The sequence below is a fragment of the Boleophthalmus pectinirostris genome, unplaced genomic scaffold (assembly GCF_026225935.1).
Source record: "Boleophthalmus pectinirostris isolate CB_2022bp ecotype Guang Dong unplaced genomic scaffold, ASM2622593v1 HiC_scaffold_5, whole genome shotgun sequence".
Lineage (NCBI taxonomy): Eukaryota > Metazoa > Chordata > Actinopteri > Gobiiformes > Gobiidae > Boleophthalmus > Boleophthalmus pectinirostris.
In genome coordinates this window covers 19,513,227-19,531,131 of record NW_026571404.1, presented here as the reverse complement: position 1 = coordinate 19,531,131, position 17,905 = coordinate 19,513,227, and the positions used below count along the sequence as shown (strand labels likewise).

Genomic DNA, 17,905 nt, shown 5'->3' with positions numbered 1-17,905 from the left:
TGCAGCCCAAGATAGATGTGTAGTTAGTTAATGGAGGAGGGTCACATGGGGTCTGGAGAACAATAATAAAGCCATGACAGATGCTTTATAGAGCATTGTACATTTACTGAAGCTGTCACCATATCAAATTTGACTTTTGCTTGTAATTTTATGCAGTTATTCACTGCAAACGCTAAAATCTATTCAAGTTAAGATGACTTGAATTAAGAACATTTTATCATAATCTGAGTAAATTTCACTTGACAAGTAAAATGATCTACCAGTGGAACAAGACTTTTTGTACTTAAAATATGAAAATACATCATACTACACTTAAAATAAGAAAAACAACAACTCTGTGCTGTATTGCACTAAAATAAGAAACAAAAGCTTGAATTAAGAAAAACACACTTATTCCATTAGTAGATCACTTTACTTGTCAAGTTGAATCTGCTCAAATAATGTATGTTTCTAATTTAAATAATTTTAACTTATTTGATGTAGCGTGTGTGGAGTGTAGATAGAGATAACTTATTTTTGTGTCTGAAATTCTCACAATAATTATTTGGTAATTTGTAAAGATCATATTTGTGACCTATAATCAGTATTATGGGTAACACTTTAGATTAGGGACCACATATTATGCATATGCATAATAAGTGCTTGATTACATATTTGTTAGTATTAAGTTAGTATAAAGTACTTAATGCATTTTTGTGTAAGGCCGTATTTTGCGAGTACTAACCCATTAACTATTTTCTTTCCATTAAAGTAGTGAAGATTACAATAGATGTTTTTGTGCATACACTGAAATCTTAATAAGCATTAATAAGTGTTTGATTAATACCAATTTCTAACTAAGTAACATCTAATTAGCATACCAATTATCACTTAGTTAGCTATGAATATGTGGTCTCTAAACTATAGTGTTACTGAATTATGTATTAACCAATTACGTGTGTTTGTAAAGTGCTTTCAGTGTTGATAAAGGAGGGCGTTTCACAGCAGGGAAGGTCTTGAGTTACATGAGGCGTACGGATAAATGGGTCTTTAGTGGCCTTTCCCGATGTGTTAAATTTGTCCGTAAGCTTGAAAAATAAGAGCAGTTTATGATCACACTCTGTATTTTCCAAATTTGTACGACTGCATTTATCAGACAAATCGCATTCAATGGGGATTTTATTGAGAGTAAAAGAGTGAATGCAGAATGTAAGGGCCAAGGCTGTAACAAGGTGTAACAAGGCGCTTTCCTCCAGCACGGGCTTTTCATGGTTATCTGCTGCCCCCCGGTGGTCAGTTCAGAGCAGGGATTCAATTTTTTTTTTTAATTCTCTGTTATTGAAATAGCTAAACAAATGCAAGTCAGATACAGCTACATTCAAAATTGCATCCTACCCTGTCTTTCAAATATCTCTCACTCTCTCTACCTTTTAATCTTCTTCAGTCTGTCATTGTCCCAAAGCGTGTGCTGTCCTGTGTTAATGGCTGTGTGGACTGTCCTGCAGGCAAAGGTCCAGAGACTATATTTGCGGGTCAGAATTTGAACGATAATGAGTGGCACACGGTGAGAGTGTTCAGGAGGGGCAAGAGTCTCAAACTGACCGTGGACGACCTGCCGCCTGTGGAAGGTACTGTTCATTACACAACACGTTACACAATACATTACACAATAGAACAATACTGTTCCAAATAGTCACTACTTGATGATTTTAATTACTCAATAATACCATGACACATTCAATTCCATTTGGCCAGTTTTCGTCATCATTACATATTCTGTTTATTCTACCATTAACACTAAACCAATAATCCTGTATAGCAGAGGTGGGGACTTGCAAGTCATGACTTGGACTTGAGTCAGACTTGAGTCACTATTTTTTAGGACTTGAGACTTGATTTGATAAAACGGAGTAAGACTTGAGACTCGACTTGGACTTGAAGTTCAGTGACTTGGGAATTGACTCAGATTTAAGAAGACTTGAGAAGCACTTTTAAATCTGAATTCTTTCTATTTTGACCATAATGATTCACACTAAGATCTTGTCAAGATCTTAAAGACATTTAAAAGGGAAAAATTTACTAAATTAATTTCTACAACTCTTATATACTCTATAAAGACTCATATATAAATACTGTGATTTGTTACAAGTACAGTTTATCTTAAAATTCATTTAAATTGCAAAACTCTAAGCTATATTTGCACCTTTGTTTTAAAGACTTCAGATGACTTGAAGCTCAAAGCAGACGACTTGGACTTATGGACCAGTGACTCAAGACTTGACTTATAATTGCCTGTATTTGACTTGGGATTTAACTTGGACTTGAGGTCAAAGACTTGAGATTTGAAAAACAAAGAATTGGTCCCACCCCTGCTGTAGAGTGACAAGTGAAACCTCTTATAGACAGAGATTCCTTGCTGCAATATGAAGATTTGTAGATACTTAACACTTCATTTCCTGTTAATTCGAAAATACTTTGATACTAGTTGGATAAACCAGTGTTTGCCAGTTGTTAATCAGCATCTTATCATTTTTTTCCCCTAATTTTTGAGTTTACTTTTTAAAATAGTTTTGGCAAACTTTTGGCACCTCTATGCACCAGCCAAAATTTAAAGGTGCACTGTGTAACTTTTCTGGTGGAGGGTCCGCAACCTGCTTGTCTCCATGGAGATATTACTGTTTTGCCTTGATTGTTCTACAATATGAAAATAAACTTGGTAATCACAGTGGAAACAGGTTAAATCTATGGAGAAGCGAATCTGCACATGTTACAAATTCAAGTTTTATGGAATTTTTGAGCTATAAAATACTTATAATTGAACAAATGCAAGGGAGGCAGAGAAATAACATCTTCATGGAGACAAGAAAGTAACAGACCCTCCACCTTAAGTGCAAGTTGCACAGTGTACTTTTTAGTCCATCCGCTGTCTCCCATGACCCCTTTCTCTGTCTCCTTTTTGTGCGTGCTACTACAGGTCAGATGGCGGGTGACCACACTCAGCTGGAGTTCCACAACATAGAGACGGGCATAGTCACAGAGAAGCGCTTTATGTCCATGAATGTTCCCTCCAACTACATTGGCCACATCCAGAGCCTCTCCTTCAATGGCATGGCCTACATCGACCTGTGCAAAAATGGTGATATAGATTACTGTGAGCTCAACGCCATGATCGGCTACAAGAACATCATCGCAGACCCCATCACCTTCAAGTCCCGCTCCAGTTATGTGACGCTGTCCACACTGCAGGCCTACTACTCCATGCACCTGTTCTTCCAGTTCAAAACCACCTCATCTGACGGGCTCATCCTGTACAACAGTGGGGACGGCAATGACTTCATAGTGGTGGAGCTTGTCAAAGGGTAAGAGACCAGATCATAAATTGAAAATTATACACCCTTATCTCACTTTTGTAAATATTGTCTGTCCATGTTTGATTTATGTATTTATTTTGGGCAAGTAAGAAATTCACATTCTTTTGCAATAGAAGATATAACACTAATGAAATCATAGTAGAAATTACAACAACAAAAACATAACAAAATTGGCCCAAAAAGGAGTGGGAAGAAGAAAATGCATTTAATCCCTCCTCTAATCTAACACAATGAGCTGACATTTTACATTAAACTATATGAACTATTTACAAGTGCGGACAAAAAGTGACTGTTACAGTTTGGTAACATAAGTGCATTGCCGTCATACATAAGGACACCGACAATGGTAAGGAAAATTAAAGATACCAACAATGGCACTGGGCAGCACATACCAGCAATGATAAAGAAACAATAAGCATAAACCAGCACTACAGAAGGCACTGTTAATATGTATGTCTTATATTTTAAGTTAAGTCAAAGGTTGTACTATGTAACTTTTCTGGGTACTTTTCTAGGTATTAAACCTAACTATCTTGCAGTTATTAAATTCCGAATGTGGCCTTGTTTAGTCAACAAGGAGATAGATACGTTTAATGTCATACTGTGAAACATTCAGGGCAAAGCAAAAACCAAGTGGTAAACCTTCTGCTGGAAAGGCTATGGATCGCATCTTTAGATTTAATTTTATTTGATAGGAATCTAGAACCATTGTAATTTTGTATATATTTTTCATCAGTAGTGATATTTATTACATGGACATTTGGGAATGGATACATGTAATTGTATCTCATAATGGCATCTGTTGAGAAGGACTGTACATAAGAAATGGAGAATTTACTATGCCAAGATTCAGAAAACAAAATGTAAAGAGTTTTCCATCGTTTTTATTGTGATGACTTGACAGATGTACAGCTCTTGTGAGGTATGTCTGGTCTTCATTGTCAAGCTGTTGTATGCCGGGACAGTGGTGAATAAAAAATTTGAACTAAACTAAACTAACCTAAATCTAGCTCTAAACTTGGACTAGATCAGAACTAAACCAGGACAAGAACAGCATCAAACCAAGTCTATATCAGGACCAAACTGCATATTGTGTTCACAAATCTACATACAGTTTCAAATATAAACTCCTTTTTTTAAAGAAAATTTTTCAAGTATAATGTTTTCACTGCATTTCTCTCCTAGTTTCATTTTCTTATCAATCATTTGCCAGACAATTTTCTGAATATGCTTCCAGCAATAATGGGTATTTTTCATCTCCATAAGGCACCACACATGGGAGCCAACTTGAGAGAGTGGATTATAAATACATATAGCTAGGAGTCAAAGTATTAACAAAACACTGCCCCAGTTTGGAATCATAATGAAGGAGACCAAAAATGTCCTCAACTTTCAAGTAAATATATGGCCTCGTCAGCGGTCTCTGTTAGTCTAAAAAATTAACTTGATGATGATATTAATTTGCATATTTTGGTGCAGGTACCTCCACTATGTATCTGACCTGGGGAATGGAGCTCACCTCATCAAAGGCAACTCCAACAAACCTCTGAATGATAATCACTGGCACAACGTGATCATCTCCAGAGACACCAACAATCTGCACATGGTCAAGATCGACACCAAGATCACCACTCAGACCACCACAGGGGCCAAAAACCTCGATCTGAAAGGTATAAGTAAAATCTATTAAACTCTCTTGGATAGTTGAAGTGAGTAATGACACTAGTTAAAAGCAATTGGATTTGTTAATAGCTTTGAGTAATGTGTTGTCTCCATCTCTTCCATCTTTCAAGTAGTGACTTTAATGAGAGGATTGTTTATGGGGAATAAATAAAGACAAAGGGAATAAAAAGAAAAACTGACTTCTGATTATTATTCATATATTCATCTAGTTTAATTGCTGTAACTTTCCACCCACATTTGCATTTTACACTCTTGCATTTTTGTATAAATATACCGTACGATCGCATACATTTAAAGTAAACTGGCAGTGTCAAATTTGCATTTTAAATTCAAATTTCAAATGCACTGAAGATGTAAGATTTAAAGTTGGTCTTGCAGTCTGAGCATTTACATATTATTAGTGACTGAATCCGAAAGTTGTAGGTAGACTTAAACCATACAGTGGCATTGTAAAATATAACTTATACAGTGCTCTCAGCAAGATTAATATTGCATTAATAGCTCATTTTTATTTAGCACATGTATTATTATTACTTAAGTTAATGCTAAATATCTGAGAACATGTTCCTCCGTCAATATTGTGAAGTTGCAGTGATGCCCTTGGTCCACCAGAGGGCAGTCTTGACACGTGTCTCTTGCTTCCACAGGAAACCTTTACATTGGCGGCGTGTCCAAAGAGATGTACAAAGAGCTGCCCAAACTGGTGCACGCGAAGGAGGGCTTCCAGGGCTGCCTGGCCTCAGTGGACCTGAACGGACGCCTCCCAGACCTCATGTCCGACGCACTGGACTGTGTGGGCCAGATAGAGAGGGGCTGTGAAGGTGAGGCACAGGAACACAAGCGCGGTCACAACACAACGTGCAAAACATCTGAGAAAAAAAAAAAAAAAAAAAACTCTAGGGCATGACAAAATAAGAAATTAAATCAATCAGAAATCAAAAATGTGAAGTTGTGATGCATATGGATTGTAGTTTGGTATAATAAAAAGTTAGTTTGCAAAATGAAATGTAGGTAAAAAGTTATATAACAGAAATACATATGTTGGGGTGTAACGATATCCAAGTCTCACGATACGATATCATCATGGTATGAACCTCATGGTACGATATTTATTGCGATATCCTGGGAAAGCTCATGATACAGTACAGTGTTTATTGTGATACTTTGTGGAGGCTAACAAAACTGTTAATATGCTACGTTTTCATCTTAAAATGCCTTGACAAGACTTAATCCAAAGAAATAAGACTTAGAACTGTTATTTCTTCTTGTAGTCTACATTGAAAAGGATCATGGTCTATGTAGTTACCTCTGTCTTTTTTTTTTTTAGCTATTGTTGCACCATAACTCTTAATTTAGTCAAAGAGACTTGATTCGACTTGATTCGATATATTGTGATGGCCAACGATATTATTGTGAGAATTTTGACGATACGATATCACGATATTTCGGTTATTGTTACATCCCTAATATCTACATCAGTATTTCCCAAACCCATATTTTAAAAGTCACAAACCTTCGCGACCCAAGTCAATAGACATTATTCATAAATCACAAAATAAAGGTGGATTTGACCATTACTGACCATTAATGACAATATTTTATTGTTGACTGAGTGATCATGTCCCTCTGAACAATTAGTATTACTCAAATTTTAAACAATGAAAACCAGTATTGAACCAGCAATAAAAGCTATCGATAAGTCACCTATTTGTATATAGTATATTGCAGACCTACATCGTGACAAGGCACCTCAAAAAAATCTCTTATCTGACCCAGACTTTGGGACACATGATGTACTGACATTATAATATTACAACGTCAAAATAAACATGTTTGCCTACTAGTGTTATCACAATGCTTAAAATTCAAACTAAAAATGGCCCCATACCTGAAACAGATGTTCACGTGGTCTTAAATGATCCTTACTCTGTCCTATTGTGTATATGATCAATACTTGCTCTAAGTAATATATACTTTTAATTATTTTACTAATAATAAGCATCTTGTTATGTATTTCTGGCAATCCTGTTAAACAATACATCCAAAATTCAATCCCGCAAAGAAGAATAGTCCCCTTGTAAATCTATATTCCTTTGATATAACCAGAAGACCACTTTTATTCTTCTGAGTTTGGCCTAAGACTTACAGACACAGAGAAGCCCCTCCTAACCTGCAGCTCGTAATTGAACTCTTTGTGTCAGTGTTAGTATTTTGCTCCGTGGCCCTCACACACAATCATTTCTGTTACACTTGGCCCTAATCTGATTATTCTCTCTGCCATATTTGTAGTGCCACTGTTATTTCCTATTTTATTCCATTTTGTTTTGTTGGCTGCATGCTCGCTGGATCTGAGAGTTTGCCAGAAGCTATCCTTTTGAATTATGTATGAATCCTTTGTTGCATGCATGAATATTATAGAGCCAGTCTAATGTGACTACCACATCCAGAGACAATATTTGATTTATTTCTTCTGTGTCACTTAGTCTAATTTTACAATTCATCTCCTCTTTTGTATTGAGTGAGCGACTTATGAGCTATTCAGTTTCCACTATTTCAAATCTAATCAATTTTTTAACATAACATAGCTTTGTCGGACTTGCAGAGTTCATTGTACCGCTCGGAGTGTCAGACTGAATAGAAAATGGCTCGTATGAAAATGTATTGTGGAATGGACTCAGTTTAAGTAGCATTAGCTTTTGATAGCAGTACAATAGAAGGGTCGCTTGTTGTGAATATGGAAAAGAGAGGTGAAAAGTCTGTACCAAGTGCTTAATGTTCAGCTCACAACAGGCCAGACTACTTTACGGTTTTTTGAAGGCCAGTTAAGGTAGCCTTGAAGTCCAAGAAAAGTTTTTATACGATGTGAAGCCACTGATGTGTTTTGTTTCATTCGCACAAGTTTGAGTAATCCTTTATTATTATTATTAGTCTGTCTACATTTCCAAAGCTCAAAATGTCATATCGTGGTAGTTTTCAAGTTAACAGCTGCCTTATACCTTTTGTTTAGCAAAAATTGGCAATTCCAGGGTTGAAATTATCCAAATGATTCTAGTGAAGGTGTATGTGGTTCAAAAACACAGTGGAGTAATGCATGTATTACCAGACGACATCGCAAGGTGGAACAGAGTGTTTACAGTCTGAGAGAACTCAGCCTAAAGATGCAGTTTGTGTGTTAAACTAACTTGTGTGTGAATGAAACAAAACACAACTATGTTTCCGATGAGTAAATAACATTATAACATTCAGGGTATCATTAAGAAGTTACCGATACGATTCATACCTTGATACATAGGCCACGATACAATACATATCCCGATACAGTGAGCTTATGATTCTATACGATACATTTCAAATCGATTCGATACTGTTCAATAAAAATAATGGCTAAATGATACTAGAAGTGATAAGTGATACTAAAAGTCTTTGTTACACCACTTGTTGTGCAAAGTTCATATGAAGCACACATATTTTAATCATCAAAACAGTGAAAATGTCAAATGTGTTGCATAAACAAGCTTCCTTCCACTCAACAAGCAGCACAACTATAGAGCTGTAACAAAATAAATTAGGAAAATATACCAAAATATACTCTTCACGATATATCAATACAGCAGCCCATGATATCAATACTGTATCATCAAATTAAACAATACGATATATTGATATTTCAATATTTTTGCACACCCCTAATTAGAACATAGATCAGAAAATAGTAATATGGGCCATTTAACCAATGAACTCCAACAAATAAGTAAACTGCACTTACTTAATATTACTAATGAGTCATAGTTAACAGATGTTACTTACCCAAACCACTGCTGTTCAAATGTTAACGTCGTACAAATTCGAATAAATTGTTCTCTGAGTAACAGCAAATAGAGAGAAATCATGTATTCATTAGTTTTGCTCAATGCCTGAATAAAAGGTTTAATAATTCTCCCTTTTATTTGGTTCTGTAAATGAATGGAAAATCATGCATGAAGGTTTGTAATTACACATCTACGGCCTCATTATTTTCCTCACTGTCCAAGTCAACGAAATTATCTTCCAAGACACATTATTATCAAGAATAAAAATAACCCACGGAATATTGTTTTTGATTTGCACACCACACCGTTCCAGATCAGTTTTATTCAAGTATGTGCAATTGCAGAGGGTATTTTGATTTGGTATTTTGATTTGATAAATGAAAAATTTGCACTGCTGCCATAGTGATTAACAATTGAAAGCAATATTTGAGTTCACCTGAATCGTGAGAAGTACGTCTATGGTCTGTTATAATATGTTAATTAGCATTACAAAATAATAATAAATGAATAAAACTAAAACCTAGCCCGAAACTATGAGGTCTACTAAAATTAATATTACAAAAGTAGACACTATTTTGCCCAAATAGCATAAATAAGACAAGAATAGTTTCAGAACAAGTATTGATACTTTGCAGCTCATGTCATCAACATTCTCTGGGAATGTGATGTTAACTGTAGGCTCTGCTTTGTCTGAGGATTTATTAGACTTTCATCTGAGCTTTATTTAACACAATCTGATCAGAAAGAATTGACTTAGCAGGAACTACAACAGATGAGCAGGTTTGAACTCTTAAACAGGTCTCTCGTGCATAAAATTACAGTCACAAGTTATCATTAGCAAACAGGTTTTTAGTTAGTCACTTACATCACTTCTGTTGAAAATTAAACACCTAAACAGGACCGTGAACACTTATTTTGATCACAAGTTTCTGAAAATGTGTTATTGAAATCCATTTTGTATTTGTGCTTGAGTTTTCAGACAATCTTAAAACTTTCTTTGACTGTGTTTGCTAATGTGTGCCATTGTGTCACCATGGTAACCCCTAAACATTCCTACATTAGACCGACATTAGACCCAGACATAATACCCACTTGACTAATAATTGTGGAAACTTGTCTAATCATTGTGCATACAGTGTATCGTCTCAAAAAAGAGTGTAGTCTAGTCATTGTGGTTTCAAAATCTTAGTGTCGAAATGGAGTTTGAAATGTAAATGAATAGTTCTCGTGTTCCCTAAAATAGCGGTGGCTCCTCTGTAGTGTCTGATCCCGTTATCCCTGTGTATGTGTCCACTCCAGGTCCGAGCACCACGTGTCAGGAGGACTCTTGTGCTAACCAGGGCGTGTGTCTGCAGCAGTGGGAGGGCTTCAGCTGTGACTGCAGCATGACCACCTTCGGAGGGCCCCTCTGCAACGACGGTAGGACCATTACCCTCCTCCTGGATCTTATAATACAGCACTTACGTAAAGTCTGAGTCATTGAGAGGAAGAGAAGCGGTCAAAGCCTACTTCATTTTAGCCCTGAACCTCTCATGTTTGACTTTTTACTTTTACAGAGCGTTCAATAATTACATGAGGAATAGTTGCATTTACACAATATGATCAGACATTTGTGTTTTAAGGAAAGAAATATTTGTTTTTAGTCTCTCCTCTCTGTACTGCATCATATGGGGTATCATATACTCACATTACAAATTCAATATAATATAATTAAAATAATACTTGAACAAAAACTATTTAACCTCTCCCCCACGGGCCCATATAGGAAAGAATTAAAATCATTAGAGAGCATGCTAGTTTTGGCTATGAGTCCAGTAAATAAATACATTACATTTGCAAATCTTATGGTCATTGTATTATAAGTAAGGAAACACAGAATAAATACCCTTTAGTGTTTTAATGGTATGTGCATTAATCTCCATTTGGGTCCAAAACTAGTTGGTTAGTTTAAGAGAGTGTTGCCGTCATTGTTTATTTGGCAGTGCACTGTTCTAATGGCTCGGGCCCCTTTTGAAAATGTACTCTCCACTTTCTTATGCAAAATCAGCACAGTCTGGGATTGTATTGGTCATTATAAAGTCCTGCACAAACAGAGTGCACCGCAGCATTAGGAGGAGAGGAGCGAGTGGGCTCAGAGGCAGACAAGAGCTCCATAAATGTTAATGCATTCTTTGTCACTTGTACCAGTCTGATAAGGCCCATCTTTTGTTATCGCCTCAAATGTGTTAATAGATTCTACTGCCGCCCTATAGGCCAACATATCTGCAGTGCATGATAACACTAAAAGGATTTGGTCCCACAGATGTAAGTGTGGCACTCTCAATGCAAGGTCTGGTTTCCTGCTACTCAGATCAAATGGTTTTTGAAAGAAACCTTCCTGTGAACCTGTTTCGAACATGCTTTGGTCAAAGGAGAATGTTATTTCTTTTCCTCCTTTTTTTTTTCTTTTTTTTACATAGACCAATTTTACAAAAAAAGGGCTTGGGGAGATTTCAGTGTTTTCTCACAGTGGATGTTGCTGTCCTTCTCTCCCCTTTTTTTATTAGCAAGTTAAAGGTGCCACTTCTTTGTCTCCCCAGGAGCATAGTATTGTTTTGTGTGGAATGTTACGCTCCATGGCATTAAACTGATCTATCTTGTGGTTGTTTATTCAATTACAGATGTTCTTTGTGTATGTTCTGGTTTGCTCAGCACTGTAACAAGGAGGGCAAACCTCACGATTTTTATTTGTAAATGTTAATGTGAATGTCCAGCGAAGATGAATTAACAGAAAGCCAGGTCACAGGTGAGTGGAGTGGCTGCACCTGCAGTGTGCAGGTGCAGAGACCTGCACTGAGAGGAGAGGCAGCAGAGCAGTTAATAGGGCAAGAGCCCATATGGACCTGGCCTGTAAAAATTGCTTTAAATAATATCTTGAGAAACATCTCCACAAATTAGACCAGTGACTAGGCATGGTGGCATTGCCTGTTTGCTTTTATGGAGATAGAGATGTTAATATCAAACTGTGGAATATGGATGCTTCATGAGCAAAAGTTGCATAGGGCACCTTTAAATAGTGGTTTGGTGAATTGTGTACAAGAAGATAGGTCTTGATGGGAGTGCTATGTTTTCAGTCATCTGCTAAAGAAGAGTTATTGGTGTGGAGTTCATAATATAATTATTATTTTAACTCCTCACTAAGACTCTCTCTGTTTTCATTTTCAGTCTGAAATAAAGAAGACATTGGACAAAATAGCCCTATCTGGTCCACCTAGCCCCTAAACCGAGCCTGTTTACTGCTGGCGACCTGATGAGAGGATATCCATGATTAGTATCCACTTTATTCAACATATAAACATACTTTAAGGGTAATCTCATTCTCTGTGGATTTGCTGTTCTACTTCCTGGTAAAAAAGTGATGCAAGCTGGGTCTGCTTGTGCCAAGGAAAATCTGGAGGCAGCAGAAATGAAGAATTCGGAGATGGTTGGGTTTTATCTGTGTTGATGGATTGTCATGGGTATAGAGGAAAGCAGGGGGAGGAGGGTAAGAGAGGAACATTTGAGAGGAAAAAAATCTCACTTTTCACTAGATAGATTTGCATAAGCTGAAACCCAGGCTCAATTTACAACAGAGCAATAGGGTCTAGGCGAAAAGCAACTTACAAGGAATTTCTCTAGTGGCCAGTGAAGCATCCTCATTTCACAGACTTCTGGATGTATTGTAAAGTGTCAATCTTGAAGTATAGGAAACCAATCTTGCACATGTAGCCTATATACAAAATGTAAACTAGGCCTGTACAGAATGGAGTGCAAGTATCAAAATACAACATGGAAATACAGAAGAGGAATGTGAAAGTACAGTCTTATGGAAATGTGAATGTTTTACAGGTAACATAATTCAGACACAAACGGTTTATGAGTTTAACTAGATCTTATTACACCTTCTTTTATGCTGCTTTTATGCAAAACCCTTTTTCATTTACTTCAAATGTTTGCTTTCATTTAACAGATTGTAGAAATCAGAAAAAAAAAAAAAGTTTCCATGTCGAACAATAAAGTCTAAATCTTAATCTAAGTAAAGAAATTAAACGTGTGCATAATATAATGAAACATCGTCAAATTCTTCAGAAAATACTCCCAAAAATACAAATAGAACTATATTGTATTGACTAGAAAATACAGTGAATGTTTCAGCCAGTGTGTCAGGGAACAGAGTGTGCCTTGAGGTATTTCTAGGTGTGCCTCGAGGGAAAAAAGTTCACACTTGGATTTCATAGAATGAGTTGCCACTTTGTCCTGTGCAACTTCTAAACCAAAAATGAAAACTTTTGCATCTTTTTTGTCTAAACTGTAATTTTTTTAAGATGGTTGTACACCAGATAATCTTTTTGACCAAAAAATGTGCAGTCACTCAAAAAAGGTTTAAAAACACTGAACTGACTCTGAAGACTAGGGATGTCACAATAACTGAAATATCGTGATATAGTATCGTCAAAGTTCTCACAATAACATCGTGGACCATCACAATATATCGAATTACTCTTTTATTATTTATTACTCTTTGCTTAGATTAAGAGTTATGGTGCAGCAATAGCTAAAAAAAGACAGAGGGAACTACGTAGACCATGCTCCTTTGCTCCATTTCATAGCAGTTCTAAGCATTTTTAAGTCTTAGATCTTTGGATTAAGTCTTGTCAAGGCATTTTAAGAGGAAAAAGTTGCATATTAACAGTTTTGTTAACCTCCACAAAATATCTCAACAAATACGGTATAGAGAGATATAAATCATGAAAATATCATACCAAGAGATTTGGATATTGTTACATCCGTTATCGTGAGCTTCCCCACAATGTCTCAATAAATATCGTACCGTGAGGTTCATACCATGACGACATCGTATCTTGAGACTTGAATATCGTTACACCCCTACTGAATACTGTATTTTAATTGAATCTGCAAAATTTTTAGTAGCCTATGTCCAGCGTACCACTCTCTGAACTTGTACTTTTCAGAAATAGATGATATTTGAAAGGGTATGGCGACTTTTCTCTGCAGTCTGTTTCACCTTTTGGTTTATTGGTGTGATGATGACGCACATAAAACACAAAATGGTTTCTTTCATCAGTACAGACCCCTCGGCAATTTCACCTGTATTCTATCTTCACCTCCACACAGTTACCGCTTGATAATTACAAGATGTTCAGTTTACTCAATGAGAAACTCCGGCATTGATAAATCACCATAACAGTCGTGATTTATGAGCATAGACTTTTAAAGCTTAGTTAAATGTGTTATCTGTAACAAACTTTCTTCTTTTAACCTCTGGGAGTTGATAATGCGTTCCACTTTTCATTGAGGCACTGGTTGGCATGTGCGTGAGGGACTCAGACTGCCTAGACATCCCCGGGGAATTCTCGTAGTATTCCGCCATTGAGGCTAATGTGGCCAGACAAACAGAATAGTGCTTTCTGTTGGACAAAACTGGGTCGCTGTGGGGAGACGCACTACTTTGGTGATGAGGAAGTCTGGCCTTCACGCAATTTTGGCCCTGCTCTGGTGCGCCTTAAACTAGTCTTCAGTCATAGCTATTAGTGCCCTGTCAATATTCTATCAACAAAAGAGGTCACGGATAGAGCGAGTCTGCATTGTGTCTGCCCTGAGAGAAAGGATAGCACTATTTTCACTTTGGGTCCGGTCCCTGAGGCAGCGTACTAGACAGGGGTAATTCTTTATTAGGCTCATAGGAGTTTATTGTTAAGTCAACCAAGAAGGTCGCTTGTGATTAGGGAGGGTTTAAGCCACGCTATATCACTTTAAATGAAATATTGACTTTTGGCAGTGTCGTGTAATGGTGATATCTCAGCGCTAGACTTCTGAGATTTATCCCACACTGATCAGGCTCAGAGGACAAGAGAATAACACACATGGTTTCTTCCTCAGGCAAAAGGAGAAATGTTGTACTCCATAAAGCAAATTAGGCATTCCAAGGATTTGATTCAATTTGACAACCAAATTACACTATTTTGGTTAATGGTTCTATATTATGCAAAATTGACTTTATGAGCTTTAAGCCAAGTTATAATAATATAATATACCTGGAGCTATGTTTGAGTGACCCTTTGTTATGAGTCTGTAGTGATGTAACAATAACCGAAATATTGTGATATCGTATCATCAAAGTTCTCACAATAACATCGTGAACCATCACAATATATCAAATTACAAGTCTCTTTGCTTAAATTAAGAGTTATAGTGCAGCAGTAGCTAAAATAAAATAAAAAAAGACAGAAGGAACTACATAGACCATGATCCTTTGCTCCACTTCAGTGTAAACTACAAGAAGAAATAACAGTTCTAAGCACTTTTAAGTCTTAGGTCTTTGGATTAAATTTTTTCAAGGCATTTTAAGAGGAAAAAGTAGCATATTAATAGTTTCGTTAGCCTCCACAAAATATCGCAATCAATATCATACTGTGAGATGTATATTGTTAAAATATCATACCGAGAGATTTGGATATTGTTACATCCCTAATCATGAGCCTCCCCATCTTATTGTGAACTTTCCCACGATACCGCAATAAATATCATTCCGTGAGGTTCATGACGATATCGTGAGACTTGGATATCGTTACACCCCTATCCTATTAGTCTGCCTACATCTCTAAAACTGTTCCACCTTGTGATGTCATGTAGTGTCTGTTTTCAAGTTAACAGCTCCTTTTACCTTTAGTTCAGTATTGGAAATTCAAGGGCTGAAATTATCCTAGTGATTCTAGTGAAGGTGTATGGAAAAACACAGCAGAGCACTTCCTGTATTACCATATGACATCACAAGGTGGAACAGAGTGTTTCAGAAAAGAACCTAAATATGCAGGATTTGTGTGTTAAATATGTGTGGAAAAAAAAACAAAAAACATAACTCCAGGTATGTTTTTGATGAGGAAAGATAACAGGTCATCAGGAAATAGCGTAATATGGGCCCTGTAAACAAACATTTCTAAAACTGATCTCCTGTGTTCCTATTAGAAAATTTGCCCTTGTTTTTTTTACTGAGGACTTTACAAAAACGATATATCAAGGGCTAATGAGTAATAATAAGCGTAACCCATAATAGCATTTGACTTTATATCAATGTTTAAATTAAAGATCACTACATTGATTTGATTGTGCGTTTGTGAAAATGCCGTGGTAGTTTCATCGAATATTCTGTGACACAATGACAGCTTCACATTCTACTGCAGGCATTCAATTTTTCCCTATGACATGCAAGTAATAGACCACTTTGTCTGCTTGAAATTCGGTACAATAGTAGTCCAGTTGTCCAAAGCCCCATAGCTCAGTCAGTCTTGAGATATTTGGGTAATGAACGCTTGGCTTAGCTTTTAGCACCAATCGTTCCCCATGACACGAAGGGAGAGGTCCTGCACGCTCTCTGCATAGTTTCCAGTCCATAAATGCATACAAGAATTACCAACATAAAAGATTAGCATTTTGAATATTATGCTGTGTGTTTAGTCTTATATCATACACTATACAAGAACGCTATTACAATGGTGCTACTGCAGATGTTTGTAAAGTGAATGTATCCCATGCCTCTAGGCCACAAATCTGTTTAGCTGTTTATGTGAAGTTTTATGCTATGACTAAATGTGCTTTCATGCCTATCACGCAGTATGCCTCTGCCTGCAGCCCTATATATGCACAACACATGTTAGCCTGTCCAGATGGCTAATGGCAAAGTCTTCCCAATTCTCAACGCTGCTTAAGAATGCGACTGTGTTTTCTATTCATCTTTTGTATTACGTCTATTACTGGACACTGTCTGGCCTAGTTATCGTCAGAATTATCTCAGTGTTGATTAAATAGCTGAATTTAAATGAGCACAGGAAGTGGTGGCCATAAATGGATAAAGGCTGTTGGCATGGTAACAGTGTCTCCCTCAGCAGTGGATGGCGTAACATGTCTGCAACTTTGCTCGAGCTTTTGGATCTCGCCCGGTAGTGGTGTAGAATTGCTAACACCGTGGTCAAAAGCTGATACGTTGTTCGTCTAATGTTTTGTATCTCGTAACCGCGCAGTGGAGAGAGGGTCAAACATGGTGAAAAGCTGAAAGAGCATGAGGAGCCTGTGTGTGATGTGATGTGGCGTTGTGCTGGCCTTAATATAGAGACGCAGTGATGTGTGGAGCATTGTATAAGACCATGCAGCTGCTCATGTGATTCTGTTTGTTCCTTCTTTACACACCATTCTTCAAATGTACTATGTGGTTGCTCTAAGAATATTGAATCAGTGGCGCTTGTTACACCTCAGAAATAAGGGGCTCTCAAAGGACTATTTTTGACTTTTTGATTTGGACCATGTTAAAAGAACCCATATTATGCTGTTTTTTTCCCCATCAAAAACATACCCGAAGCTGTGTTTTGTTTCACACATTTAACGGACAAATCCTGCATATTTAGGCTGAGTTCTTCTCTCAAAGGGAAAACACTGCTCCACCTTTTATGTCATCTGATAATACAGGAAGGTAATTGTTTGCATTTTAAGCTTTAGAGATGTAGACAGACTAATAATAAAGGCTTACTCATATGTGAATAGAACAAAACACAACCCCAGGTATGTTTTTGATGAGGTAACAACATTCCAGCATGGCTTAAACTTTATGCATACAATAGTCAGTTTTGTGTAATATATGTCCTTTCACAATGACTTAAGAAGATACAAAAATATAAGTCTAAACTAGACCTATGTTATTTTTTTGCATGAGGTGTTGCCACCTGCTTGTCTCCATGGAGATGTTAGCACTTTGCCTGTAGAATGTCCCCCAGTATGGCATTCAAATTGTCCATCCCCATGGCAAACAAGTTAAAATTCATATTTGTGGAGAAGTAACCCTGCTTACAGTAAGTAAGTCTTCATACTATTACAACCTATTTATTAAAGCAAAGTCTGCTAGTACGCTTCATTTGTAGTGATGTGAATGCCAAACCAAACCAGATTTGCATCAAACAACCACACATCATAACATAAAAACACAAATATAAGTGTACACCTAAAAAGAGCATGTTAAATTAAGACAAATGAGCA

General features: G+C 36.8%; 1 protein-coding gene across 25 annotated transcripts in view; it reads left to right on the top strand.

Annotated features, from left to right (window-relative positions):
• LOC110156860 (neurexin-1a) overlaps window positions 1–17,905 on the top strand; it is a 319,412-nt gene that overhangs the window by 145,750 nt on the left and 155,757 nt on the right. For 23 of the 25 annotated variants that reach the window (XM_055162538.1, XM_055162536.1, XM_055162534.1 and 20 more), the window contains 5 exons: window positions 1,485–1,607; window positions 2,954–3,338; window positions 4,830–5,020; window positions 5,681–5,854; window positions 10,142–10,261. In XM_055162538.1, coding sequence (XP_055018513.1) covers window positions 1,485–1,607; window positions 2,954–3,338; window positions 4,830–5,020; window positions 5,681–5,854; window positions 10,142–10,261 — 993 coding nt within the window. Of the gene's footprint in view, window positions 1–1,484; window positions 1,613–2,953; window positions 3,339–4,829; window positions 5,021–5,680; window positions 5,855–10,102; window positions 10,262–17,905 lie in introns of all 25 variants that reach the window. The other 2 variants (XM_055162513.1, XM_055162539.1) reach the window with 2 other exon arrangements.